This window comes from Elgaria multicarinata, chromosome 12 (genome assembly GCF_023053635.1).
Source record: "Elgaria multicarinata webbii isolate HBS135686 ecotype San Diego chromosome 12, rElgMul1.1.pri, whole genome shotgun sequence".
Classification (NCBI taxonomy): Eukaryota; Metazoa; Chordata; class Lepidosauria; order Squamata; family Anguidae; genus Elgaria; species Elgaria multicarinata.
In genome coordinates this window covers 35,262,151-35,290,017 of record NC_086182.1, presented here as the reverse complement: position 1 = coordinate 35,290,017, position 27,867 = coordinate 35,262,151, and the positions used below count along the sequence as shown (strand labels likewise).

The 27,867-nt window shown below is 43.1% G+C and overlaps 2 protein-coding genes across 2 annotated transcripts in view; both read right to left on the bottom strand.

The window, feature by feature from the left end:
• Positions 1 to 27,867, bottom strand: part of REXO2 (RNA exonuclease 2) — a 261,646-nt gene that overhangs the window by 183,066 nt on the left and 50,713 nt on the right. The window lies entirely within an intron of this gene.
• JHY (junctional cadherin complex regulator) lies at positions 272 to 27,867 on the bottom strand. Its single transcript, XM_063139172.1, has 7 exons — positions 27,536 to 27,867; positions 22,863 to 23,367; positions 9,302 to 9,996; positions 7,159 to 7,450; positions 4,135 to 4,215; positions 1,013 to 1,138; positions 272 to 640 (listed from the first exon to the last, which is right to left on the bottom strand). Exons 1-7 carry the CDS (start codon positions 27,865 to 27,867, stop codon positions 437 to 439), a joined length of 2,235 nt encoding a protein of 744 aa, XP_062995242.1. The 3' UTR covers positions 272 to 436.

Sequence of the window (27,867 nt, the reverse complement as noted above, 5' to 3'; positions counted from 1 at the left end):
AAAATACTGAAAGAATAAAAAGGCCTTCAGCTGGTGGCGAAAGGAGTACAGTGCCAGGCGGACCTCTCTGGGGAGCTCATTCTGCATACCGGGAAGTTTTACTATGTCATCTGCTGTGTGTGTAAACTAGACCTGCTATCTTATACAAGACCCGACAAAATATTTTGGTAGGAAAGAAACAGAGGGAAAATAAGACAGTTCTACACATTACACATTCAACTCTTTAATTATCAACAATAAAATCTGGCAAAAATAAGTGAGGCGGAGTAGACAATATGGAAACATCTCACATCTTGAAAATCCATTCAGCTCATAATCGAAATGCTCCTCCTTCGTCACTCTGGGCGACCGTTGAAACAAGGCAACAGGCAGAGCAAAAGAGTCCAGCTACCTGCTGCCCAGTGGGCCTCCATTCCCTGCGGCAACGGTGGGCTCTTCATACGATATGAAGGGTTTTGAAAGCAGCTACGACTTGCTTCTCCTTTTCATGCCTGTTCTGCAATGATTCCAGCGATGAAATGGGAGGAAGATTCTCTCCGTTTAAAGTACGCGCCAGGTTTTTTTCATTGTTGGGCTCTTGTTCCAATGGCCTTGATACAAAAAGTTTTGGCTTGGGAATTGACTTGGAGTATTCTAGGGCCTAAAGCAAACAAAAAGAGCAAAAGAAAAGACTACAGTTGAAAAACACTGAGATTTTCCTGCAAAATCTGACTGGCAAAATGACACAGAGCAGTTTATTCCTAGTGAAGGTGGCTTCTACATGCTCTGTGAAATTGGGACAGGAAAGGAGTAAATAGTTGTGAAGATCTGAGAGAGAGAGAGAGAGAGAGAGAGAGGTGGGTGGGTGGGAATAGTTTTGGACTCCAGAGTCCTGAAACTTTTATCCAAGCCCAGATATACCCAGAAAACCCATCGTATTTTGATAACTCAAGGAAAAGGCCTATGCGTCCCCTCTTAACTCCCTGCTTGCCAAATTGCTCTTTGCTTCGTTGGCTGCTGCTGCTTGTTCTACCTTCTGCCTTGACACTGCCGATTTGATTTCAGGTCTTGGCTGTCGTTTCCGTGCGCTTGTGATGTTCTTCATGTTGTGTTCTTTAACATGCTTGGCATATTCCTTTTGCTGCTTTATCTTTTCAGACTGTCAAGAAACAAAAAGCAGTGTCCAAAGAGTTGTTTAACAGGTTCGTTATGATTACTGTAACAACAATGGTGTGCTGGTGAACAATATATTTAGAGAGTGGTGTAGCAGACAGAATGCTGTACGTTCACCAGGGAAACCTGCGTTTAAAACTCCATGCTCAGCAGAGTAGAGCTCAGTGGATAGTATTTGGCAAGTCACGATCTCTTTGCCGTACCTACCTCATAGGGCTGCTGTAAGGATACAATGGAATTATGCCACCCTGAACTTCTCAAGGAAAAGGCAGGTTACGAATAAAACTGAACTGCTCATGCTCTTGCGTTGGAACTCTCTTCCCGGGGAAGCTAGACTGGCTCCCTCCTTGATGGGCTTCAGAAGCAGGCAAAAACCTGTGTGTTCCAGCAGGCCTTTGGAGAGTAATTTGGTCCTCCATCTAGGTTAATGGCTTGTAATTTTATTGTGTATTTTAAATGTGTTCTCTTTACATTTCTTTTCCTTGGTTTTACAATGTATGTTTTAAACTTTGTAAGACCGCCTTGTATTGAACCGCCCAGTATTGGGCAAAAGGCGGGATACAAATAATAACAGATACAAATAATAACAACAACATCAACAACTGATCTTCTGTTCACTGTGTGTTTCTGATCATGCATGGTGTGGTCCTGCCCAGTCTACTTTGACAATGGAGAATTTTTTTAAGGAGGAGACACAGAAGGTTCTTCAACCACACTGATCTAGATGGGTGTTGATTTTTCATCTCAAACATGCACCTATTTCATTCCACTCATATCTGATGACATGTTATGCTTGACATGTACTTTACGGTAGTGGCAATGGTGAATGCCACAAAATCTCTGTCTTGGTGAACGCTGTTTCATAACAATACTTTGCTCTTCTTCTTCTGATCTGGACTGCCTCGCTTCAAACACAAGGCGGAGGAATTCAAAGCAGATTTTAATAAACTGCTCTGGCCTTCCTAGACTATATACTGCTGTTGTTTTGTCTGGAGGGTGGAATGGCAGCCTGGATTATATTCTACCATATTTCTGCTCAGAGCATCTTGCAAATTCATCCACAGTATAAAAAAGGAAGGAAAAGAAAGAGGGCAGGAGGAGGGGAGAGATTTCGTTCAGACTCTTTCTTGGATGATTGGCGTCATCTCTCTCTTTGGTCCAGTAACGCCTGATGTTTCCTAACAGGGCGTAATGCACATTCAGCTACTCTACAGCTTCATTTGCTCTGCTGTGTTTACTTTCATTTTTTCCCTTCTGCGATAAAGCCGGGCCATCTGAATTCGCAGGGGCAGCTCAATTGCATTAAAGTAATGCACACTTGAACCAGCCAGAAGAGAATAAACTTGGGTGTACTTATCTGCAATTGGAATTCTCTGCAGGTGAATATTGACTAATGGATACCTTTGCTGAAGGGCAAAGAAAACTACAGCTTGAAAACCTGATCTGTTCTGAATGCACCTTAGTTTTCTGGACATAGATTTGTTTATTTTCATCATGAAGAGTAGAGCCGCAGGGATGGAAGGAAGCAAAAAGCCATCTACTCTGACTCCCAGCTAAACCTGCCTAAATGCTATGAGCTTCCTTTGAGGTCCTCCTCTGCCTTCTGAAAAGGCCTTATCTGGGGTGGAAAAGGCCTTACTGGGGGTGGCACCCAGTCTTTGGAATGCTCTTCCCAGGCAGGCCTCCCGGGCCCTGAATTTCATATCATTCTGGCACCAGGCAGATATTTTTATTCACCCGGCCTGTTATAATGTTTGTTAATTGGCTTTCATACTGCCAATTTTTGCCAGTCTTTCTCCTTTTGATGACTTAAAAAAGGATTTTATATTGTTCTTCTGTTGTTTTAATTTCTGCTTGGTAAGCCATCCTGGGTTGTAGAGTTGAGAGGTGGGATATAAAAATGAGTGAGTAGAACTAAACATTCTACTGGGGAAGGAAGGTTTTTCTGCTCCGTCCTCCCACCGCGATCTATTCTTTCCTGACCCCAGAAATGGCAATCAGCTAGGTCCAAATAATGGACTGTCCAAAGAATGTGCCTCCCACTGGGGCCCTGACCCGTAAGACACCTTTTTGTAGTGACTGGTTTATTTGCTTTTAATGTGTGGGGATGCTCATTTGGTTTGGACCAATTCTAACCTCACCCTCCATCAGAGGATTAATTTCTTCGGTCCTGCTGTAGCTCATGGGCACCTGTCATCTAAGTGGCTCTCCACGTGGAGAGGCAGCCGGGCAGCCTGGTGTTGCAGAGGCAACAATCCCCATACACACCCACTAGCTAAAGTGATCTGCATTTTTTTAAAAAACAAAGTGCACAGAATTAATTGCAAAAACGCATGAAATCTCCCAACTAGTTTGGTCCCTGGGCCCTGAAGTGTGAAGAAAAACCCAGCTACTGATCTTCCTTAGGAAGGTGGGGAGGGGAGGCAGATTTAGCATAATCCCCCTCCTCCAAGAGTGCTTTTCTAGTTGTGGGAATCTCTGGTGCCCCCAAAGCAGGGAGCCACGAACCAAGAGCCCTGCCAGGTCATCTGGTTGAGCATCCAGTTTCTAAGAGGGGTCACCCAACTTTCTCTATGCCCACACATACAAGGCCTGGAAATAATGGCCCTCTTCGGTTGTTTCTTTTCGAGCATATGCATCCTGCTTCTGAACATGGAGGTTGAACATTAAACGGTGATGGCTCAGAGCCATAGATAGAACTATCCTCTGTGAATATATCCAATGCTTAGATCCACCTCAGTAGCCTACTTAAGTATGAAGACGTCCTTCCTTTTCTACATTCCTGAACCTCCTGCCAATTAGCTTCATCGGATGACCCCATGTTCTCACATTCTCTTCTGGTATTATCTGAGAGTCACATCCTATCCACCCTGTTCTTGATTTTATACACCTCCACCGCCCCCATTCAACAATTCTGGTCATCACTGACATTCCCTCTCCAGAGCAGCTACAACACACTGAAACACCGTATGTTCTGCTTACTTTCTCTTTGAGTGTTCCATAGTCAGGTCCAAGGCCTCCAAGCTTCACATCCATCTTCATGTAGCCTTTTGTCCTAGAACTCTAAGGGCAGAATTTTTTGCTTCATAAGAACATAAGAAGAACCATGCTAGATCAGACCCAAGACCTTCTCTAGTCCAACATTTTGGCCAACTAGATGCCCATGGAAAGCCCAAAACAGGGCATAAATAAAATACCCCCTCCCACTTCTGTTCCCCATTAATTGGTATACAGAAGCACACTGCCTGTGATACTAGAAGTAATATAGCCATTGACTGCCTTATCCTCCAGGAATTTGTCTAATTCCCCTTTTCAAGCCATCCAAGTTGACAGCCATCACTACATCTTGTGGTAGCAAATTCCATAGTTTAAATATGTGCTGTGTGAAGAAGTCCTTCCTTTCATCTGCCCTGAATCTCCTGCTATTCGGCTTCATGGGATGACCCTTTTCGGTTCTAGAATTATGAAAATTATCCACTTCAGCTCCACTCTTATTTGGAAGATGAATAGGTCCGATGCCTTTGCTAACTCTGAGAAAGCTAAAACCGTTGAGATGGGGAGGTTTGCCAGGAGATCGTTTTTGGGTTGTGTGCTTCAAAGAAGCAGCCAAGGTGTATGATGAATTCTGATCATTGCCTTCCTCTGAGAAATTTTTCAGAAGCCTACATGTTAAGACTATTATCCAAAATAAAAACAAAGCAACAAGAACAGAAAAGGACAAAGTTAATAGTCTAAATAAGGCGGGTCAGGGCAGAGAGGAAAAGGCAGGGAAATTTGCCCTGCAGTTACGCTTCTAATCTAGCTAACTCCTTCTCAAGGGCAGTCAAGCAGCAATCCACAAAGAGCCACTGAGTCAGTGCATAGCGAAAATTATCCCAGCTTAGTCTGTCTGCTTTGAGGCCAAAAGCTAGCTTCTTAAAGATTTAGATTGGTCATGGGTACAGGAAGACATTTTCAAGCCATTCTGTCACACCAGCATATAATGGTTACTGTATGGAACCTGGGCACGCTCTGAAAAGGGACCACAGAGGAAAGGTGGACCACGGCCAGGTTTGGTGGCAGAACGGTGAGAATATCTGTACCGTAAGCATCAAGAGACCTTGCAAATGTCAATGGCCTTTAGTTGATTTCTTTGGGAAATAGGAAGGGGCAGAGGAGGGGCTGCGTTGATGAGAAAAGTGGGGACGTCAAGGATAATGGCTCACTCGGACTTGTGGCCTGGCTTCCTGCTGATTTCTATAAATGGCTGCGTCTGAAACCATTTTACAAATGCAGCAACTTCAAGGAGAAACAGTGCCTCCTGCGTCCTTCCGGATGACAGACTCCTTAATGTAGCAGGGATAGATTGATGCAACAAATGGACTGGTCAGTGCAGTGACTTCCAATTAAATCCACCACCCCCGCCCCACCCCCGACCCTGTTTCCCACCAGTATTTGCGTATGTCATTCACTCATTGGCAGGCCTTAATCTTGCCACTAATAGTGGTTTCTAAAATTATGTTTTTCCTTGTAGATTTAGCACCAAGGCTGCAATTACAGAATAGTAGAGTTGGAAGGGGCCTAAAAGGCCATCGAGTCCAACCCCTTCTAAGGCAATGTTTCACTCTCTTTGGTTTTAGATCAGCCTTCCTCAACCTGGGGCGCTCCAGATGTGTTGGACTACAACTCCCAGAATGCCCCAGCCAGCTGGGGCATTCTGGGAGATGCAGTCCAACACATCTGGAGCGCCCCAGGTTGAGGAAGGCTGTTTTAGATGATACACACATTTCCCATAGCGGGCATTGCCTTAGAAGAGTCTGTATGAGAGGAATGCCTCTTTTAAAATATTTCCAGCCATCGTCACTTTTTATAAGTACTGGTATTCAAAATAATACCAGTACTTCTACTCCTGCCCAATTACTTAGGCTCACCAATGAAAACAAAACCAATCTAACCATTGTTTGAATCATCTAAAAGCAAAGAGCTGATTTGTGCTTTGTAATGTTGTTTCTACCCCCCTCCTGTGGAACTCCCTGCCTCTGGAGGTCAGGCAGGCGCCAACTTTGTATTCCTTTCGGCGCCTCCTGAAAACGTCATTATTCCGGGAAGCCTTCCCTTAATGACCCGCCACGGTTCACTGTACATTTTGCTTCTTTTAAAATCTATTTTGAAGTGTTTTATTCTGTTTTTATTTTATTTTAACTTGCACATCGCTCTGAAATTTTCAATGGGGAGCAGTATATAAATATTGTAAATAAATAAATACTCAACCAATTAACTAACTGATTTAATTGGGCGACAGACTGATTAAACAGTGGTAAAGTGACAGGGATACTGCACAGAGTTATGGCATTACCACTGTTCCTAACCTGTGCTATACACCTCTAAATAGATCACTAGGTCTTCTCATGTGACACAGGAACATAGGAAGTTGCCTTATACGGAATCAGAACATTGGTCCATCTAGCTCAGTATTGTCAACACGGACTGGCAGCAGTAGTTCCCCAGGGCTTCATGCAGGTTTCTTTCCTAGTCCTACCCAGAGGTGCTGGGAATTGAACTTGGGACCTTCTGCATGTGAAACATGTCCTCTGTCCTCTGAGCTACACTCCCACCCGACGGCTCTCCCATCTCTCCAAGCAGAAATGGAAGGCAAGATGCTCTATTGCATGTCTGTGCAATCTACTGTGGGTGGGTGTTTTCTACTAGGGGCTTGAGGTTTGCCAACCAGAGCCACATGCAAAATGGTGGCATGGGCTGGGGGTGGGGAGAAACAGCTACCTAGTGAACTCCGTAAACTCTACATTGGGTAGAGCTACATATGACAGCTTCAAAGCTACATCTGAATTAGCACAGATCAGGGTCCTACCGGACTCATTTAAGGGCAGGGGAAAGCCTTTTTCATTGCTACTGCTGCTGTTAAACCTCTGGAAAACTTTTTGCTGCTCTAATGCAAGTCATTCAGTGACTGAGCAGCCATCTAGCTCCTGCCTGCTCCTGCTCTATTTGATGTTCTCCCAAGCTTACCTTCCTGTTCTCTTTTTCCTTCCTCTCCTTTTGCTTTTCCATCTGGAGCAAGTAGCCTTCGGAATTGCTGCGGCCGAGAGTGGGCTGGCCACCTTCGCAGCTCTCCTTGTTGAGCTGGGAGTCGCTCTCCCCCCTCTGTATTATGGGTGGAAACATGCTCGCAAACGGGCTTCCGGCAAGGTGACCATCTGCCAGCTGAGAGATTTCTCGGTGATGCCTCTCTGCGGCCTGGATGAGCCGCGTGGTTGGAGAAGGGCCTCTGGTCAGGTCGTGAGCAGGTGGCTGGGGTGGCCTCAAGAAACAAGAGCAAGCAAACAAACGAAAAGGAGGCGACAGAAAGGGAAATCAAATGAACAGCCCACAAGGTGATCGCCTCTGCCAGCTCACGTCTTTCTAAAGCGCCAGGTATGCTGAATCTATAACAAAAGGGTGTGTCTGTCTGTCTGTCTGTCTGTCTATCAACATCATAGCTCCAAGACCATGAAAGCTAGATACCCGAAATTTGGCGTTCGTAATAAGGTGATCCTAGGGATGTGCACCTTGGGGTTATTTTGTTTTTAAACTGTATTAAATTAAAAACATGCATGTGGTTGAAGCCTGCAGTAACATTTCCAGGCACAAGGGGCAGACATCCCTAACCGGCACGTAGATTTTAGATGATGATGATGATGATGATGATGATGATGATGATGATATTTATTTGTATCCCGCCTTTTGCCCAATGCTGGGCCTCAAGGCGGCCTTAAAAAGTTTAAAACATACATTGGGGGGGGGGGACATAAACGTTTAAAATACACAACAAAATTATAAGACATTAACATAGATGGAGGGCTGGATTATTCTCCAAAGGCCTGCTGGAACAAAAACATTTTAGCCTGCTTCCGAAAGCCCATCAAGGAGGGAGCCAGCCTAGCTTCCCCGGGAAGAGAGTTCCAGAGCACCGGAGCAGCCACCGAGAAGGCCCTCTCCCATGTTCCCACCAAGCGTGCCTGTGAAGAAGGTGGGACTGAAAGAAGGGCCTCTCCAGAAGATCTCAAAGCACGGGCAGGCTCATAAGGGAGAATACGGTCTTTCAGATAACCTGGACCCGAGCCATATAGGAAACATATGGGGGGTGGGGAAATACTAAACATGAGCAAAATTGGAAGTGTTTTCCACTCAGAAATGATGTTTGATTGCCATATCCAAACCCTGTACATGGAAGTTCCATTTGGCTATCAAGAGGCAGCAAGCCTATGTATACCAGTTGCTGGGGGCCATGGCTGGGAGGCAGGACACATATTTTAAGTGGGGAACACATTATGAACTTTGCTTTTGCTCATTTTCCCTGATCTTGTTATGCTGCTAACAGGTTTCCCTGTCTTTTGTTTCCCTGCCTTTTATTATGCCGCTTTTATATAATTTTGATTATGCTTTAAAAAAAACCAGTTGTTTTTAATTGATCTGGTATTAACTGCCTTTTATGCCCTTGTTGTTGGGAAAGAAAGTGTGGAATACAAATGTGTTAATAAACAAGCAAAGAAAGAATCTCTGCCTTTTTAAAGCCAGAAGAGCAAATGGCTGTTGCAGTATCTTTGGCTAGTGAAATGGCATAATGGAATTCACTTCCACAGGACATTGTGGTATCATGCAGCTTAGATAGCTTCCATAATAAAGGATTAGATAAACTGATGGAAAAGCTAAGTGCAGAAACAGCATAACTCTAACATATGATTCTTTGAGTGGAGAGAGTGCAGAATAAATGGATGCAATTCAAAAAAGCGCTTCCTAGGAGGTAAGCTCCATTGTTTACTTTTGAGTAAACATGCTTAGAATTTCACTGCAGAAAGTTTTAAATAAAACAAAAACAACCCCCTGGCAATGGATGAGAGATACTGATAGAAATAGGAGAATAATAATAATAATAATAATAATAATAATAATAATAATAATAATAATAATTTATTTCTTACCCACCTCTCCCTCTGGATCTGAGATACATTGCAAAAATGTTAGTATATGCAAAGCATGATGTGGGATGGCCAAGCTATTTCTTGCACTTTCAGGTACAAATGGAGAGAAAATGAGCAGGAGCTAATATATCATTTGGTTTTACTGATTTTCCGCTTTTTAAAAATAATGTTAATTAAATCTGCGTCCTTACCCTGAGTTACCAGAAACATAGCTGCCGGGGATCTCCTCCGTATAAATCTGTCCGGGGTTCCAAGATGAAACGTCTCTGCTTACTGGCTGTTGAAGGCCAGCATGGTAAACACATGAAATGCTTTTGTGCCCTAGGAGGTTCTGACGCTTGCCATGTCTGGCGATAGACTGAGGTTCTGAAACAGTACACCTATATGGATATTGGTGGCGGGATCCAGAAGCGTTTTCAGGATTGCGTTGGTATTTCTTCTTCTCAACAGAACATGGCGAATGAAGTCCTGGAAAGCTCTGGAAGGAACTCAGCGGAAGAGGATTCCTGGCAAAGGTTAAATTCATGGAATTTTGCTTCACATTCTGATGAATGATGCTGGCTGGGTCTGAAGAGAACTGGCTATCTTGACCAGAGCTATTTGCAATCAAAGGACAGAGAGGAGCCACAGATGGATTTGGACACAGGCTGTGATGCAAAGCACGCCTGCCGTCCAGCTCCACATCAGACACTTCTCTGAAAGAGCTGGAATTGGTAAACGCGTTCTCAAATTCTAACACATTGTGACATCTGACATGCTGGCTTCTTAGTTCTACTTGGGCTCCCAATGGATGCTGGATAGAGCTTCTGCTCAAGCAGCTTTCTGTCAGGGACACAGCTTGGCTTGAGTTTGTCCCGCACATCTCAGGCCTTTTGTAATGGTGAGCCTAAAACGAGTGATCGAATTGATCATGAAACACAGGCAATTTGTTTTATACTCATCGGATAAGAATATTTTGAAAAAGCTGGCAGGAAACAGAGGCCAATAAACAGCAAGGGTCATGTGCTTCCAAATGCTGTGCATATATATACCGTTGCAGCTATGGTGAACAACATTTGGCAAATGTTCCATATTTCCCACCCACCCCACAACTAAGGTGTGCATGTTTATTACATCTCTTATTGCAGCAGACTTCTGCAACCTGGTGCTTTCCAGACATTTTGGACTCCTATTTCCATTATCCCATCATCCTTGCCCATGCTGGCTGTGGTGGATGGGAGTTGGAGTCTAACACAGCTAGTGGTCATCAGGTTGGAGAAGGCTGAGAGCACTTCATGACTGAGTTGGGGTTTGAACCTGGGACTACCCAGTCCTGGTCCAACACTCCAGCCACTTACAACATACTGGCTATCACATTTCATGAGATAGTAGCCCTAAAGCTATAAAGTTATGTGTTATATGGAAAATGTGTTGCATATGAGAGTCAGATCATGTGGTATAATGGAGTGTGACGGACTTGGGCCAGGCAGAGCTGTGGTCAGTGATGCTCATCGGGCAATCCACTGTCTTTTGGGTTGCAAGGATAAAACGGGAGAACCCTTGGTGGTGATAAATAAATGGAAATGAAATGGGGGCAAAAATAATGTATTGGTGAAGACTCGTCAAGAACCATGGTTGTGAGCTGGGATGTGGACAATCTGACTGAAGCTGAATCCAAATAGGAAGGAGGGAATGATTCACAGACCTTGCAAATGAGGTAGGTAGGTAGAGTAGAACCCCAACAATTTATGTAGATACAGCTACCTTTGATTTGAAGTCTTAAATGGTGTTGGGATGCTCAGTGATCCATCACTTTGAACCACATGTTGTAGGAGTGACTCAGAAGCAATTGTACTAACGTTGGATGAAATTTGAAATTGTCGTCATAGAGTTGTATATCACACTGAAACCAACCAACCATGAGATTCTGGGGTGCCCATATCTTTAAAGAGTTTGCATCCTACATGGTCAAGAATGCTTATTTTTCTCATGACCTTGGTTGATCCAGAGATAAAGCCATTTCCATTCTCAAGTCCACATATGCCAACTTTAACCACTGTGTATACATCCAATGCTACACAAATAGATAGTAATCAGTGCATCACATTTGTTTTGCATCTAATAGTATAATACAGGTTCTGAGCAGGAATGTTTGTGAGATTATCAACTCATCTATAACTATACATCACAAGCAGAAAAGGATTACTTCATGAAAAGAAGCAAATTGGATTTTATTTGAACAGAGCTATTTAAGTATGTGTGGGGGTAAATAATCATCTTTTTTAAATTCAAGGGCTGTTCACTGCCTTCCCCTCAGCTCAATGCTTGCAGCCTCAGAACGTCTGTGAGTAAAAAACATTTCAATTTCAGAAAAGCCTCATCTTTTTCATACTATACCTTAAAAATAATTCAGGAAGTTCCAGATCTGTGTAGTACAGTATTCCTTAGGAATGCCCCTCAACCTCAACAAATATAGGAGACCAGACCTTGTGATGAAGCTAATACAGTACAGAAAGAATTACTGGGCCTGTTCAGACAACACATTAAGTCATAGTTAGGCTGCTAACCCTTTTGGAGCAAATGTTTAGCGAGCATGTTTAAACTGTGGTTATTTAGCCACCCTGGCTTGGAATGGTTCGCATAACACACTAAGGCCACAGCTAGACCTAAGGTTTATCCTGGGATCATCCAGGGTTCGCCCCTGCTTGAGCACTGGATCCCCTGTGTGTCACCTAGATCAGCCTTCCTCAACCTGGGGCGCTCCAGATGTGTTGGACTGCATCTCCCAGAATGCCCCAGCCAGCTGGCTGGGGCATTCTGGGAGTTGTAGTCCAACACATCTGGAGCGCCCCAGGTTGAGGAAGGCTGACCTAGATGAACATGTTTGACCCCTGGACGATCCAGGGATAAACCTTAGGTCTAGCTATGGCCTAAGTCACGGTTCATACGACACATTAAGCCATAACGTTTAGCTCAAAATGTTTAACCACCGTGGCTTAGCGTATCATTTGAACAGGGTCACTATGCCAGTGTCAAAAACAGAAGGTTGGATTTAGACTTAGTCATGCTTAGAGCAGATCCATTGTAAACAATGGGGCAGGTTACTCATGACTCACGTAAGTCCCATTTATTTTAATGGATTTATTCTAAGTATGATTAGAATCATAGAATCATGGAATAGTATAATTGGAAGGTGCCTATAAGGCCATCGAGTCCAACCCCCTGATCAATGCAGGAATCCACCTTAAAGCTGAATCCAACCTTAATTCTGGATCCAACCCAAAAGTCTTCCAGCATCTTAAAAGTTAACATTTCTAATAGTATAATAATGTCACAACTATAGGACAACAGTGTTTAACTGAATAATCAAATTAACTAATCATTTTTTACTTAACCAAAACAATTACATTGAATCAGTCATACAGCAAGAATCTTTTTTAAAAATCCTATTTTTCAATACACGCCCTTGTAAAACTACGTACGGTAGGCATCATCTTAAAAGAGGCCTTTCCCCTTTTCAGCACATGCATGAACCATCTAAAAAAAAAGTATTCATTTTGCCTGCATGCAAATTTAAGCAATTGATTAACTTGACTAAAATTCACAGACCTACAAATAGGAGGGTTGTGCGGATCAGAGCTCCTTCTGACTCGATGGTGAGCTTTGTTTTTTACTTTTTGTATGGAAATCTGTGCATATTTCCACGCGTATTTTCCCAAATGCACGCATCAATCGTGTGCATCTTTGAAATATACACATTCTTCTCCCCTTGATTAAACTGTATCTGTGACATTTTTTTCCATTTGCCTTTTCCAGCTGTATACATGCTGTCGAACGTATTTTTGGGGGTCCGCAAATCACCTTGCAAGCTTGGACATGTACAGACGTCAACCATAGATTGCGTCTGAGTCCGTGTTCAGTCTGGATGGTGGGAACTGGATAAATTTTGCTAACAAACGAACTGAACTGAATTTCTCATACAACTCAACAAATTGCTTAACTTTTTCATTTATGAATACGTCAAGCTGAGTCAAATCAAGGGTGGAATTGAACTATCTGGGCACATCCCTTCTCCTACCAACATATTAATTAATGTCTGATATATGGGCCCTCTATGCAAAGGCCGGCACTGGAAGAGTCCAATTTGCGCCATCTTCCCTCTTCTTAGTAGGGCAAAATGGCATGACTTGGACCTTGTGTGTGCTACTTCTTAGAGGACCCCTATTACACCTTACTTTAGGTACGTGATGGAAGGAAGGGTGGATGCCTGCTCCTGCACTACCTGAAGGTTAGTCAGTGCACTTAGTGCCTGAACTGGAGCTAGGAGTCCCCTCACTTGCCATTTCAAAGGACCATCACACCTGAAAGGGGTTTTCATTTTCTTAAAAGGTTAAAGCTTCATCAACTTCCAGTTAAGGCGTCAGGTGCCACTCCTCATGAGGAGAGACACAGGCTCCCAGAGGTAATGCACAAAGCCGTTCTCAGTCCATTTAATCTTTGCCTGTGCTGAAGTCCTCCATTTCATCCTCCCGTCTCACCAGGGCTCCTTTGTTAACCATGCTTATGCTTGCGACAGAGCATATGCACTCAGAGTAACTGCTTAATGGTAGGTATTAAGTCACATATAGAGTAGAATGTTTTAGTGAAAGCTTTAGCACTGGGGAATCTTGGCTCCTGGTGCCAAGATGATAACTTGTTAGCCAGACCTTTTCTCTAGTGATTAATGTTTCTGTGTAGAGTGACTCTTATGTAACAGTCCTACAGTCTCAGCGTGAGCCGGAGCCAAGCGGTCACCAAGTCATCTCTTCCCTGCTTGGATGAATCAAGTGGCGTTGCACAAATATTTTTTTAAAAATCACTTTTCAGGAAGAAAACCAGTATCGTTTCACTGTCGCTCCATAACATTCTTCCTTAGTTTGTCTCCTAAGGGCTGGACAGCTGGAAACTCAACACAATCATCTCAAGAGACCCTAGACTAGTCGCAAGCACAAAATCTGACTCAAAAAGGATGGAATGGAATTTTTTAAAGTTCGGAGGATCAGCAGTATGTAGGCAGAGCTAAACACATAGTTACAAGGAATTAATCGTATGATCTTCTGTCTATCCTCTGAGGCTGGTTTTAAAGTGGCATTTCAGGTTTTATGATTTTATCTGTCACATTCTCTTTTATTGTAAGTCATCCCTAAAACATTTGTTAGTAGGCAGCCTGTAATTAAATAAATAAAACCAAATAAACTTACTTAGGGAGTAGGGTCCCATCTATTGACTCCAAGAAACAAAGGTATGAATGAACCCTAAGGCTTGATCCACAGATTGATTGATTGATTGAAATAATCCCGACAGGAGGTTATCAGAGTGTGATTTACTGAATCAGACTAGGGCTTAATCTACACCAAGCAGGATATTGCACTATGAAATGGCATGAAAGCAGTATATAAAAGACAGGAGCCACACCAAGCAAGATATTGCACTATGAAAGCATGTGTCAATGGGCCCCAACAGTTGTCCGTGCACTTCAGTACCGCTATAAAGCAGTAGTGTGGCTCCTGCCTATTATATACCACTTTCATACCATTTTCTTAGTGCAATATCCTGCTTGGTGTAGATTAGGCCCTAATATATATCATTTGATGACTTTACATGTCCGACCCTTTCAGATGTTTCCAGAATACCATCTGAGCATAAAGTGGCACATACAAGGGCTTTCTACAGATATTTCGAATGCGTGTAGGTTGGGGGCAAAGCCTCCTTTTACAATTCCATTCACCTCTCTTATGTGTGTTAATTAGAATGTCGGAAGGGCCCTTTGCAGTGCAATTCTGTCCATGTTGACTCAAAAGTAAATCCCATTGGGTTTAATGGGGCTAACTCCCAGGTAAGTGGGCATCAGATTGCAGCTTTTATGTGTGATCTGAGCAAGTGGAAAAACATTGCATTTGAGGTGCTATGAAGCTGGCATCTATGCTATGCAATGACTCCTTCAAACATGCAAGTATTTGCTCAAAGAACTACACTGCTGCCACAAGTTACTAGGCCAAGTTTAAAGTGTGTGGTCTGTGGCTTATAATGGCCCGCATAGAAATGATGGTGGCCTGACCATTGGTGCCTGACCCCATTTCAGTTCAGTTTATTGCTCAAAAGCAACAAAGCGTTTGCATATACATCAAGCTAAAAACACAAAGCAAGAAAAATGCAGAGTGCAAACACACAAGAAGTCAGGGGAGTTATAATAATAGGAATATAAGTAAAAAAATTAACAAACTGCCAACAACACATTATATACTAATGTATAAGCTAAAATAGCTCAGTGGCCTATATTGTCATCTGCTGAGATAAACAGATGACAATATAGTCATCTGTTTATCTTTCCTCATCCCTAGAGTCAACTTAACAAACTTAGCAGTGTGTCGTAGGTTACAAAAGAATCTGTCCCAGCCAATAAAAATATGTTTTTTGTTCAAAGAGGAGTTATCTCTAATACCAGCCATAAAGGGACCAAGGTATGGAGTCCTCAGATCTCTATATAATGGGCATTCCAAAAGAAAATGAACCAGATCCTCTGCCTTCTGGCATCCAAACTGGACAATGTCTATTCACCCTAAATTGGATACTGCAGCAACCCTAACCTCCATTAACTTCAGGGTGTTTAATCTCCATTTAGCTGCCATCTAAAACCATATGAGCAGATAATAGATAGATATGGGGGCAATTTTTGGGAAGGGCTATAAAAACTTTATACAGAACGCTGGAACAAGACTTGGTCACTCGTGCCGTAGTATGTGTCATCTGTGGCTTTTAATGGTCTGCAAAGGAATAATGGAGTAGTCCTTGGTAGCCTGACTCCTTTTGCTTTCCCCGTTCAAAGGAGCCAATTTACAGCTGGATCTACGGGAGGTAGCCTACCCAACCAAGAGAAATTCAGAATCATAACTTTCAGGGTTTTTTGGCTCATGTAATTCATCCTCCCACGGAGTCACATTGATCTAAGTACTAATTAATGACTGAGTCTATCATCCCTCGCAGCACTGTTGGGCAGTTCAGAAATATTAAGACGCTACCCCAGAGTCCGGCTTTTCCAGAAGAAATGGAGACAGACAAGATTTTTCCACTGGAAAAATGGTTTTTGGTAGCGCTGCACACGGCATACTCTGCTAGCGTGCCTGGCAGGTATAGCATACTTCTACATTACCTCTTTGAAAGATGAACTGGACATAACTTCGACCCGCTCATTTTTCCCTCTCCTTTTTTTGGGGGAGTGGGGGGGGGAGGTGGGCGAACTGTTCTATTAATGCCAATCAAATTGAGAAAATGATCAAATGAAATTGCATTTTGAGCATCATAAGCTGTGTAATGTCTATTCTGTTAAATTGAGGCCCGTAATTGCTTCTCTGTTGAAAAGACACAACAAAGACAGCAATCATGACATGTCATTATCCCGGACTAGGAAACCGGCCTTTGCAGGGAAGACTTCAAAGGCTCGTGGTTCTCGAATTGCATTTGGCTGCTATTGTTGAAGCGCAGGCAATCTTGATTAGGTGTTTACACGGAGGTAAGGCACAGTGCACAGAGAGTCTGAGTGCTTTGGTCTAGAGCCATTAAAAAATTGTACATTATGTTCCTTGCTTTGAAGTAAAGGGTTTGTAGGGAGGAAAGCAACTCATAGCGAGTGCAGCTGAGCTAGATAGGCCCAGCTACTTCTCTGCCTGCCTCCCCCCTGCCCCCCCCATCTCTCTCAAAGAAACTCTCATCATCAGGTTCTTAGAGAATCAGGCAGTGCAGCAAAAGAAGTTGATGCTTTAGAAAATACAATGCGAAATAGGGGAACATTCACTTCAGCCCAGGTTTGAACAGCCCAGCGCAGGTGTATGCACACATTTAATCACAACAGGAGCAGCAACAACAATAATAATTACCATTCATATAGCCCTTTCCCTAAATGTTCAAAAATACCTTATCTTAGGGCTGCTTTGCACATTACATTATTTTAAATGTACACTTTTTAAAGTAGACTCTCAGGGTGAAACTACATGCAATTAATGTTGTGTGTACATTTTCCCCCCCACTGCAAAGAGCGGTTGTTGAGGAGACCTGATCAGGACTGGGGCTGTAGTGTGTGGGGATGAGGGTTGCTAACCCATTGCTCTTGTGCTACGATCCCCAATACATACACACCTTGGAAGCTGTTACTTGGCACAGAAAGGAAGTGCCCGTTAATGCCATTGGGCGCTTTCCTCCCATACCAAATAACAGCTGGGTGGGTGGGTGGGCTGTCAGGTTTGTGGTCATAGCACCCACCCACTCCATGCATGCCACAATTATGAACCAAATTAGGAGATTGTTATGTTATGGACTAATTGATTGCATTTTTAATCCACCCAATAACCAATGTTCCCTGGGCAGAGTACGAACAGGTAAAAGAATAAAATACAATATAAATGGTTAAAGAATATATATATATATATATATATATATATATATATATATATATATATGATTGTAGTCACGAGATCTAAAAACTAAGTCCCGAAAATACAAGGGAAAAAAGAAAGGTCTTTGCTGGGTGCTGAAAAGATAACAATGTAGGCGCCAGAAAACCCTCTTTATGGAGGGTATTACAGAAACAGGGTGCCACAACTGAGAAGACCCTCTCTCTCTTGTAACTACCTTCAGCAAGGGCACCCAAAGGATGGATGGATGGATGGATGGATGGATGGATTGGATGGATGGATGGATGGATGGATGGATGGATGGATACACTTTTCCTCTCCTCTGCCTCTCCTGCCTCCTCTTGTGTGCTCTGCTTCAATACTGGAGTGATGCAGTTATAGTTTATCTCTGCATGGAAACTGGAAAATGATGGTTGGGAACTTGGGCTTTCTAGGAACAGAGCTGAAAGGTGGGATGTACATTGTAAAAAGAAATGAACCATGATTTGAAGACGGTTTGTAAAGCTCGCTTTGTTATTTTACGTTATGATTTGTCACTGTTTATTCTTATGCCACTTTTTGCCATCAAAGTCAGCAACAAGAGAATTAAAATGCATCATAAAAATGGCACGATAAAATGACAAGCAAAACCAGAAGATGGCAATAATATCAAAGTTTAAAAATGAATGATTAGGGAGCTGGCAAAAATAAAAAGCAACCGTGACAGGAAGAAAACTATCACTATAAATCGCTCCAAGGAAAAGAATGGTATTAATCAACCCTCGGAGGAAAGGCAGGCTTGAAAGGAGGACAGCAGGGAATCTTTTTAGCGGTGGCTCCCGGGTTCAGGAACGCTCTTCCCAGAGAGGCTTGCCTGGCACCTGTGTTGCAGTCTTTGGGGCACGAAGTGAAGACCTTCTTATTCTTCCAGGCTTTTTACTCCTTCTGTTTTAAAATGGCATTAATGCATTTTTAGATCTTTGTATTCCTGCGGGGTTTTACTTTTACTGTCATTTTTTAAATTCTGGTTTTATTATCTCATTTTAGAGTTCTTTAGGTTTGTATATTAGGTTGTACTATGTTTTTGTATTTTATATTTCATGGTGTTAAGCTTTGATTTGTGAACTGCCCAGAGCGCTTCAGCTTTTGGGCGGTATAGAAATGTATTATTTATTTATTTATTTATTTATTACATTTTTATACCGCCCAATAGCCGAAGCTCTCTGGGCGGTTCACAAAATGTAATAAATAAATACACCATCAGAGGTGGTCTTTGAGTTCCAGAGTCCAGTTGCTGTCACTGTATCATTTGGTGTTATGTTGCCAACCTAATATAGCAATGGGAAATAGCAACAAATACCCAGCAATTTTTTTCTTGTACTAGGTTTTGCTGAAATAATTTTAAACAACTCAAATAGCAATGAAGGACATCTTTTGTTATGCCAAGGTTTAACTTCCACAGGCTAACAATAATAGCTTTAACATGCCATGAAATCCAATGCAAATACAGTTGATTTCTAAATCTAGATGGCAGGATTCAAAGAAATCTGCTGTTCAGTCATTTATTCCCCCCCCTTCAGATTTATAATAATTCCACAATGTCAGTTATTTAATTCTGGGTGTCTTTCTGTGCATTAGCTCAATAAGTCGTTTCTTTGCAACAGATTTGACTGTAGCAGTCAGTAGAATGATAGAACAGTATAATTAACACAGAAGGATTCGTTTTAGTCTTGGATTAAAACATCTGGAAGTCCTTAAAGCAAGAGCTATCAAAAATGTGTAGCTTTACTATTAATTTTAATGATTATTATTAAATTTATAATGCAGTTTAACATTTCATACAATTGAGGGGGAAATACTTGGACTGTGGTTCTCAAAATGTAGACCGCTCTATTACAGGAGATCACCATATGCTTGAAATGAGCAGTGGAATTACTAAGGCTGCAGCCTTATATACAATGGGTTGGATTCAGATTTGGTCACACTGAGACTCATTGAAATCAATGGGATGTAAGTTGATTAAGACTAACGTAAGTCCCATTGATTTCAACAGGTCGACTCTAAATATGACTAAAATAGGAACCAACCCGTTGAACCCTGGGGGACTTATTTCTGAGGAGACCTGCACATGCTTGAACTGCAAGTTTTATTCTTAGGTAAGCTCATACCTCTGCTCTCAAAACAACAGTAGTTTATTCCAGAACAAAAGTAACTTACTTCTGTAGTGCGTGCATGCTACTATCACAATAGGGGTGTAAATGGAGTTTATTATTAGCCATTTATTAGTGCCCCATTCTGTGATTCCTGAGGTTCATAGGGGAAGCTGGTAGCAAGATCAAGGCAGGGACGAAATAGGACCTTGGGTAGCTCCAAGTGGATCCTGATGGCTGGAACTCTCTCCTACTAGGACACTAGGAGGATGTTGTCTCAGCAGGGAGCTAAAGCCCAGTGAAGCCTTATGTAGGCTTATGACTACACCTGTGGTGTAGTCAGCTCCGCCCCTTCCTGGAAGAGCTGACTGGATTGCTTAAAGGGTTTTGCCTGATTTTGGACAGGGGATGATGGCAGGGCTGTATTTTTTGGCTGGGAGGGCCATGAATAAGGCACTGACTGCCTTACCCCAAGGAAGAAGGCTGCACCTCATCCTTATCAGGATCCTCTGTGGCACACTGGAAGGTCCGAGGGCTAGTGGATATGACAATCAGCTGTGTGTATTATCAGCCGTTATCCTTGATAGGTAAAATAGAACCTCCATAGCAGAGGCAGGAGACAAACGTGTGTGGACTGTTGTCCCTCATGCACATCCCTGAATTGGACGGACCTTTGACCTGAACCAGCAGGGTTCTTCTTATGTTCTTTCAAGTTGGTACTGCAGACCATATTGTTGAACTAAACTACTCACTGGTAGGGAACATGGACACAAAGGCAACCCATCCCCTCCTGTACTCCCCCCATGGAGCTCCTCAACACTTTTACTCACAGGAAAGGCCTGGAATGTGGCATGGGAGGAGATCTGCAGTGGGACAGGGGAATTGTAAAAAATAATAATGGGCAAAGGTAGGTTGTGGGGGCAGAGAGGTGAGGGCTTTTCAAGGGATTATAGAGGGGAGGAAGGAGTAGAGAAGTGCCAGCGCTGGAGTTGCCCTTCCTCTCGCACAGCATTTCAATGCTATCAGTGATCATTGCAAGATCATTGTAGATCACAAGCTGAACATGAGCCAACAGTGCAATATGGCTGCAAGAAAGGCAAATGCTATTTTGGGCTGCATTAATAGAAGTATAGCTTCCAAATCAAGGGAGGTACTGGTTCCTCTCTGTTCGGCCCTGATTAGGCCTCATCTAGAGTATTGCGTCCAGTTCTGGGCTCCACAATTCAAGAAGGATGCAGACAAGGTGGAGCGTGTTCAGAGGAGGGCAACCAGGATGATCAGGGGTCTGGAAACAAAGCCCTATGAAGAGAGACTGAAAGAACTGGGCATGTTTAGCCTGGAGAAGAGAAGATTGAGGGGAGACATGATAGCCCTCTTCAAATACTTAAAAGGTTGTCACACAGAGGAGGGCCAAGCTCTCTTCTCAATCCTCCCAGAGTGCAGGACACGGAATAATGGGCTCAAGTTACAAGAAGTCAGATTCCGGCTGGACATCAGGAAAAACTTCCTGACTGTTAGAGCAGTACGACAATGGAATCAGTTACCTTGGGAGGCTGTGGTCTCTCCCATAGTAGAGGCCTTCAAGAGGCAGCTGGACAACTATCTGTCAGGGATGCTTTAGGGTAGATTCCTGCACTGAGCAGGGGGTTGGACTTGATGGCCTTATAGGCCCCTTCCAACTCTACTATTCTATGATTCTATTTTTTTTATGAATTTTAGGCCCTTTACCTTGATCAACATTTTTTTTTTTAAAAAAAAAGTCTCCAATATGAAGCATGACACAACGCAAGAAGGGGCACGTTTTGAAGAAAGGATGTTGCTTAAGCTATGACAAGCGGCAACAGTCTGTCACATAGATCCAAAGTCCTGCAGTAGTCAATGAAGAAAATCATATGAACACCTAATTTAGCTAGCTGCAGTAAAAGCTAAACAATATTTGCCACTAGATTTGATTCCAGACGCAAAGCCTCCATTGCCAGAGGAAGAAACTGTCTGGACTCCAAGTATTGTTAAGGCATTCCGCCGGTGCCCCCTAGTGTGTGTCGGGCTTTATATCAAGCTTTGGCTATTAGACTGGTAAAATGTACAGCATCAGTTAAGAAAAGAGAGTTTTCCAAATTAGAGATGTCCCCAGGTTCTGTGGCTGCCTAACAGTCAGCACATCTCTGCACATGCGAAGCTGGGATTTATGAAAATCCACATGGCGTTAAAAAGCACTGTCAGAGTTTGCCAGGGCGGGGACGAGGAAAGTGTCCCCTTGCAACGTATTAAGAACAAACCACGGATATGTGGGCAGCACCCCAGGAGACATGACATGCGTGGCCTTCCAAACTCCAGAAGTCCTTGATATCACTTCAGAACGAGAGCTAGTGTATTTCAATAGCCAAAACTAAGCGGCGGCGAACATGCTTTGCACACAGAGGTTGCAGGTTCAAACCCTGGCATCCTCCAGTTATTTATTTATTTATTGCATTTATGTACCGCCCCATAGTCGAAGCTTTCTGGGCAGTTTACAAAAGAAGGATCTCAAAGGGTAGGGCTGGGAAACATCCCAGGCCTGAGATCTCGGTGAGCTGCTGCTGGTCAGTTACTGTGCAGAGTGGTCAATACAGTGTTAGATAGATCAACGGTCTGACCAAGTATGAAGTGCAGCCTCTGCTTCAAATCCCTCCTTCAACCATGAACCTGCTATCTCTTAGCTTCAGCCCGCCCATCCCTGCCTCATATGGAGATAATAGTATCAGCTTACTTCACCTGCTGTTGCAAAAGGATCTCGTCTACATGTACTTTGGACTGAAGTGGTGGAATGGGGTGGGATGCATGCTGTGGATGTTCCCCCATGTAAAAAAAATTAAAAAATAGAAAATCCCCTGCAAATTAAAAAACAACAACAGCCCTAGAGAGAACGCTATAACCCTTGACAAGCTAGTTTTCTAGTTGCAGGGATTTTTATTTTAAAAATGCAATTTCAACTGGTGCTGTCTGTTCTACTGCCACAGGGCTTCTGCCACCTCATTCTGCTGCACTTGTAGATCATGCCTGAGAAGTGAAGTGTTTTGAATACACTAATGCTGCAATACTAAACACCCTTACCTGGGAGTAAGCTCCAATCTACACATGGTACAGATTTCACTGTAAAGTGCTAATAAATGCTAAGAATTATTATCAGATATTCCTAGTAGAAACTATCCACCTACCTGCCCTTCAGGGCCTTCCTTTTTACCATGGAGTTGTAAATAGGAATTTTTCTGTGGGGAAGCGAATCCCAAGGTGAGCTTGTTCTTTTCGATGAAGTCTTTTTCAGATCTCTGTTTAAATTCTTTGCTTGGAGAAGAAGAGCTGTCACTGTGTGTACTAGAACGGCTGTCATAATGGCAAGCAGCTACCAGTTCCCCTTTTTCGTTATATAGTCTGTAAGGTCCGTTGCTGACACTTGCAGTTTGATCGCAAGAGTTCAAGGACTCCCTTTCAAATAGAGATGTTAAATTTTGTGGTCCTTCCTGTAGTTGACAATTCCTGTATATGAACTTGACCTGGGAAGGACTGCGGGACAAATTGTGGAAGAGGGTGGGCGAGCCTTCCTCCTCCTCCTCCTCCTGGTGAGATCCATTGAACTCAGTAAACCCCTCTTCATCTTTATTATTCTTCCAGTTGGGATTGTATCTCAGCTCAGAGTACCTGTCCACAATTTCCTCTTGGTTACTAAAAAAAAGGAGGAAAACTTTGGACCAAGAGAAACATCGTTTTCAAAGGCTTCTCGTTTTAAAATCCCAGCCCTAGGCCCATTAAACCCAGACTAATTCAACCAGAGGCAAGAAATCGACCGACATGTTAGTGCTTACAAGGGTGGGTATGGTGGTTGTGTTTTATTTGTGCCAAATATATTTATTTATTTATTTATTTATTTATTTATTGCATTTCTATACCGCCCAATAGCCGGAGCTCTCTGGGCTGTTCACAAAAATTAAAAACATTCAAAGTATAAAACAACAGTATAAAACCATAATATAAAATACAATATAAAAGCTCAACCAGATAAAAACAGCAGCAGTGCAAACTTACAAATTTAAAATACTAAGTTAAAAAGCGCCCCCAGTGTTCAGCACTAACAGGCCACACATTGTAAGACCCCGAGGGGGTGTCTCAATTCATGGCCTCTAGCAGCCAGTAGCCAACACCTTACCTACTACACCAACAGCACCCTTTGTCCCCAGGAAGCCAGAGAGACTGGACCTCTGCCCTGAACGATGGGGGCTGGTCCTCCTTCTCACCACCACTGTTGTCTCAGCCAGGGCGAGAGGCCGGTGAATAAGCAATGGGGGAGAGAAGGGGCAGGTCCAGGAGGCTCTCGTCAGTGGGCCTTACTGGGGTATGAGCCCTCAGAAGTTGCGCAACCATGCCTATCCTTGATGCCAGCCTTGGAGGACAAGCAAAACTACTTTGGCGTTTGGGCAAGGCCTCCTCCCATCATAGGCCACCAGCGTAAGCCTAGGACAACAGTTCTGATATGCTTAATATAGATTTACTGATTATAATAATTCATTAAACTGCATTTAATGCCAGTAAACAGCTATGCTAGAGATTGAAAATTATTATTTATGTTCTGGCGGGTTTAGTTGGAGGACGGTCCCAAACCTAGCCATGATTATTCATGAATGTAAATGATATGCAAGCAGAAGAGCGATTTTCGAGTGGCATAAGCCCAGAGATGTGCCATGCTCAACCCAAAACAATGGCACTGCTTCAAACGGATGGAATATGATCCCGGAAGAGGCTCCCTGCATTGCAATCGGAGCAGGGGCTCAACTGTATCATGTCATTCGGGGTCACCGCAATGAAACCAAACGGGGCGAACAGCTTCATCTCCAATGCAACTGCAGACAAAAGGAGGGTCTCTCTAGGTCCCCCCCTGCCCTCTCTTCCACGGAATAAAGGTTACATTGGTTCTCGATGGATAATGAGATCGGGAGGCAACAGATTCAGGGGGTTCCTCTTCAAATTCTAGCTTAGTAATGGATGCAGATAGGGAGCGTCATAAGCATATGGCATATTTGTCATCGTTAATGGACTCCATTTGAGTGCATACTGTGATAATTTGAAAGTACATAAAATCAAATGTCCATTGAATGAAAAGCTTCATGCTCTGTCAGTGGAGTCTAAGGCGGGAGCATGTTTCCCACATAATTAACATCCTTTTCCACTTGCACTAACATGTTCAATAACTAGCCACTTTGCCCGTTGAAGAGGCATATGAAAGCACACTATTAATAATTTGGCCCTCTTTTTATTTTTCGCCATGTTTGTTTCTAAGTAGGCCGTTAAATGCAATGTATTTATCATTTTTAAATTCAGGCTTAATTTAATCCTTTTAAACCACAATTATTTTGCATTTATGTGGCATTAATGCCTCAGTGCGTGCGACAAATCCAATCCCTATTTGTGCAGAACAGGAAAGTTAATGCATCTCTCAAAGCGAGTGAGGAAGACAAACAGCCACTCTGGATTTTTAATTGTGCATTTATGCAGTTACTGAATAATAAAAAAAGGGGGCAACTATTCTATTGGCACTTTCTCAAAAAATCTTTCAAAATGATAATGTTTTCTGGCATAAGTGGATACATATTAAAACCCCTTGAAGGGGCTACTGCCCAAAGTATACTTATTTGAAATTAATGGAACTTATGGCCATTCACAGCTATTATCACTGTGTTCACATGAAGTAACTACTTGTGTAACCAGCTGTTTGCCAAGAGATGCAGATATATTTTTTTTACCATGAAATAAAAGGAAGATTAGCACCAGCATTTCAGCCAGGAAATAACAAAGAGGCAAACCTTTAAAGAAGATGGTTCCATTATCTGCAGAAGCACCACAACGTCTTGACAATCCTAAGAGTTTTCACTATAACACATATTTGACAGAAGCAGCTAAAAAATCCAGGAAAGCAGTCAAATGAACCACCACACTTGGGCAGGTCAATACAGATGGACATTTTATCAAGTAATTACACAGTTACCAAGGTAAGTGACTACTTGGTGAATAGTTGTCTGTAGCCACCCGTTCTTCCGAGTAAACACGATTAAAACTGGGCTGTAAATAATGTTATTAATAAAATAGTAGTCCCACCTTCTCCAGACTGGTGCCCTCCAGATGCTTTGAACTACAACTCCAGATATTTTGAACTACTGACCATTGCCCATACTGGGTGGCACGGATGGGAGTTGGAGTCTAAAATGTCTGGAGGTCACCAGACCGGGGAAGGTTGGATTAGACAAATCATGAAGAGAAAGAGCTTTATCACACCAGCGTTATACTGTGCAATCACTGCGAATTGCATGCAAAGGACTCCGAAGTTTTCCACCTTATAATCTGCTTTGATTGTGAAGTACTCCCAGGCATCCTGCTTTAACTGTGCTTCAAAGCAAAAAGATTTGCTCTATTTAGCCCCTGCTTTCTGAGCCGCCGCTGGGGCGCAGGAGCAGGATTTTAAAGAAATGCTTACATCTGCGTAAGCATTAAAGATAAAGACACCAAAATTGGAACATTAATAGATATTAGGGAGAGCTTTAAGCATACCAAATTTGAATTGAATTGGGTCATCCGTTGATTTTTTAATGATTTTTTTACATTCCCCCCCCTTCAACTCACTTCCTGGTATGCAAAGGATTGCTGCCCCCAGGTAGCAAAAACAACAACACCGGCGAAAGCTTAGCGCTACGGGGATAATCCGAAGGAAGCAGGTACGTGGGATGAAGCTCAAAGTCTCTACAGCAGAGGTGCCAAACCTCCAGCCCAGGTGTCAAATCCGTCCCTCTGAGGACGGTCCAAAGTCCGGGCCTCTCCCCACAGCCCTGATGCTTTCCCAGCTTCCTCCCACAATTCCGAAAGGTTGAAATTATTATATTTATTTATTTATTTATTTGTTGCATTTTTATACCAGCCAATAACCAAACCTCCCTGGGCGGTTCACAAAAACTAAAACCATTCAAAGTATAAAACAAACAGTATAAAACATGATATAAAATACTGATTAAAAACATACCACACATGCTTTTCCTAAAGGTTCAGTTACTGGCAGTAAGAACTATAAGCTAAAATATGCTGTCTTTTGGCCCCACTGTCTTTGCCTTTGTCCTGCCCATCGCTGGAATCTGGCACCCAGGAACTTCTCCGAAATAAGAACCTAAGAACATCAGAAGAGCCCTGATGTTGGATCTGACCAGGGGTCCATCTAGTCCAGCACTCTGTTCACACAGTGGCCGACCAGCCATCAGCCAGGGATGAACAAGCAGGACATGGTGCAACAGCACCCTCCCACCCATGGTCCCCAGCAACTGGTGCACACAGGCTTCCTAAACAGGCTGAAAGCAAATCTGTGCTGCTGCTCTACAACTATTAGCCAAGCAAGCTCAACGGAAGCCCCCATGAATAGAAACGCTATACCTCTGGGGACAAAACATGGAAGGGACGATACCTTCATGTTCTGCTCATGGCCAGTGTGGTGTAATGGCTAGAGTGTTGGACTGGAATCGGGAGATCCAGGCTCTAGTCCACATTCAGCTATGGAAACTCACTGGGTGACTTTGGGCCAGTCACAGCCGCTCAGCCCAACCTACCTCACAGGGTTGCTGTTGTGAGGATAGAAATGGAGAGAAGGATTATGTACGTCGCCTTGGGTTCCTTGTTGGAAAAAAGGTGGGATATAAATGCAATAATAAATAAATAAATAATGGCCACATCTGGATATGACACCCTGGAATACACAGACCTTTGCCTGACCTGAGGGCTTTCTGCAGATTTTTCAGACAACATGATGGCAAAGAGGGACTTGGAACCATCACATCTGTATGTTAAGAAGGAACTTCTTTACCTTGCATTCCTACAGTTTTCTTTTCCAGAACTGCTTCCACTTGGACCTTGTTGGGTTTCTTCCACATCTGACTCTTCCTCTCCGCTCAAGGACTTTTCTTCTAGGCTGTCCTTCTCCTCTAAGCTATCTTCTTCCAGCTCATCATCAGACTGGCCCGCTAGCTTTTCACTTCCACGGATCCGTTTCTGAAGTTCAAACTGGTACTGCATCTCCTGGGCGAGGCTTTCAGAATCAGACTCATCCTGAGACAACCCTTCCGATGCTGTTTTCAAAAAGGAGTAATGGACGTGGGGCTGAACCAACCCTTTTTGCAATGGGCTGTTTGCATTCAT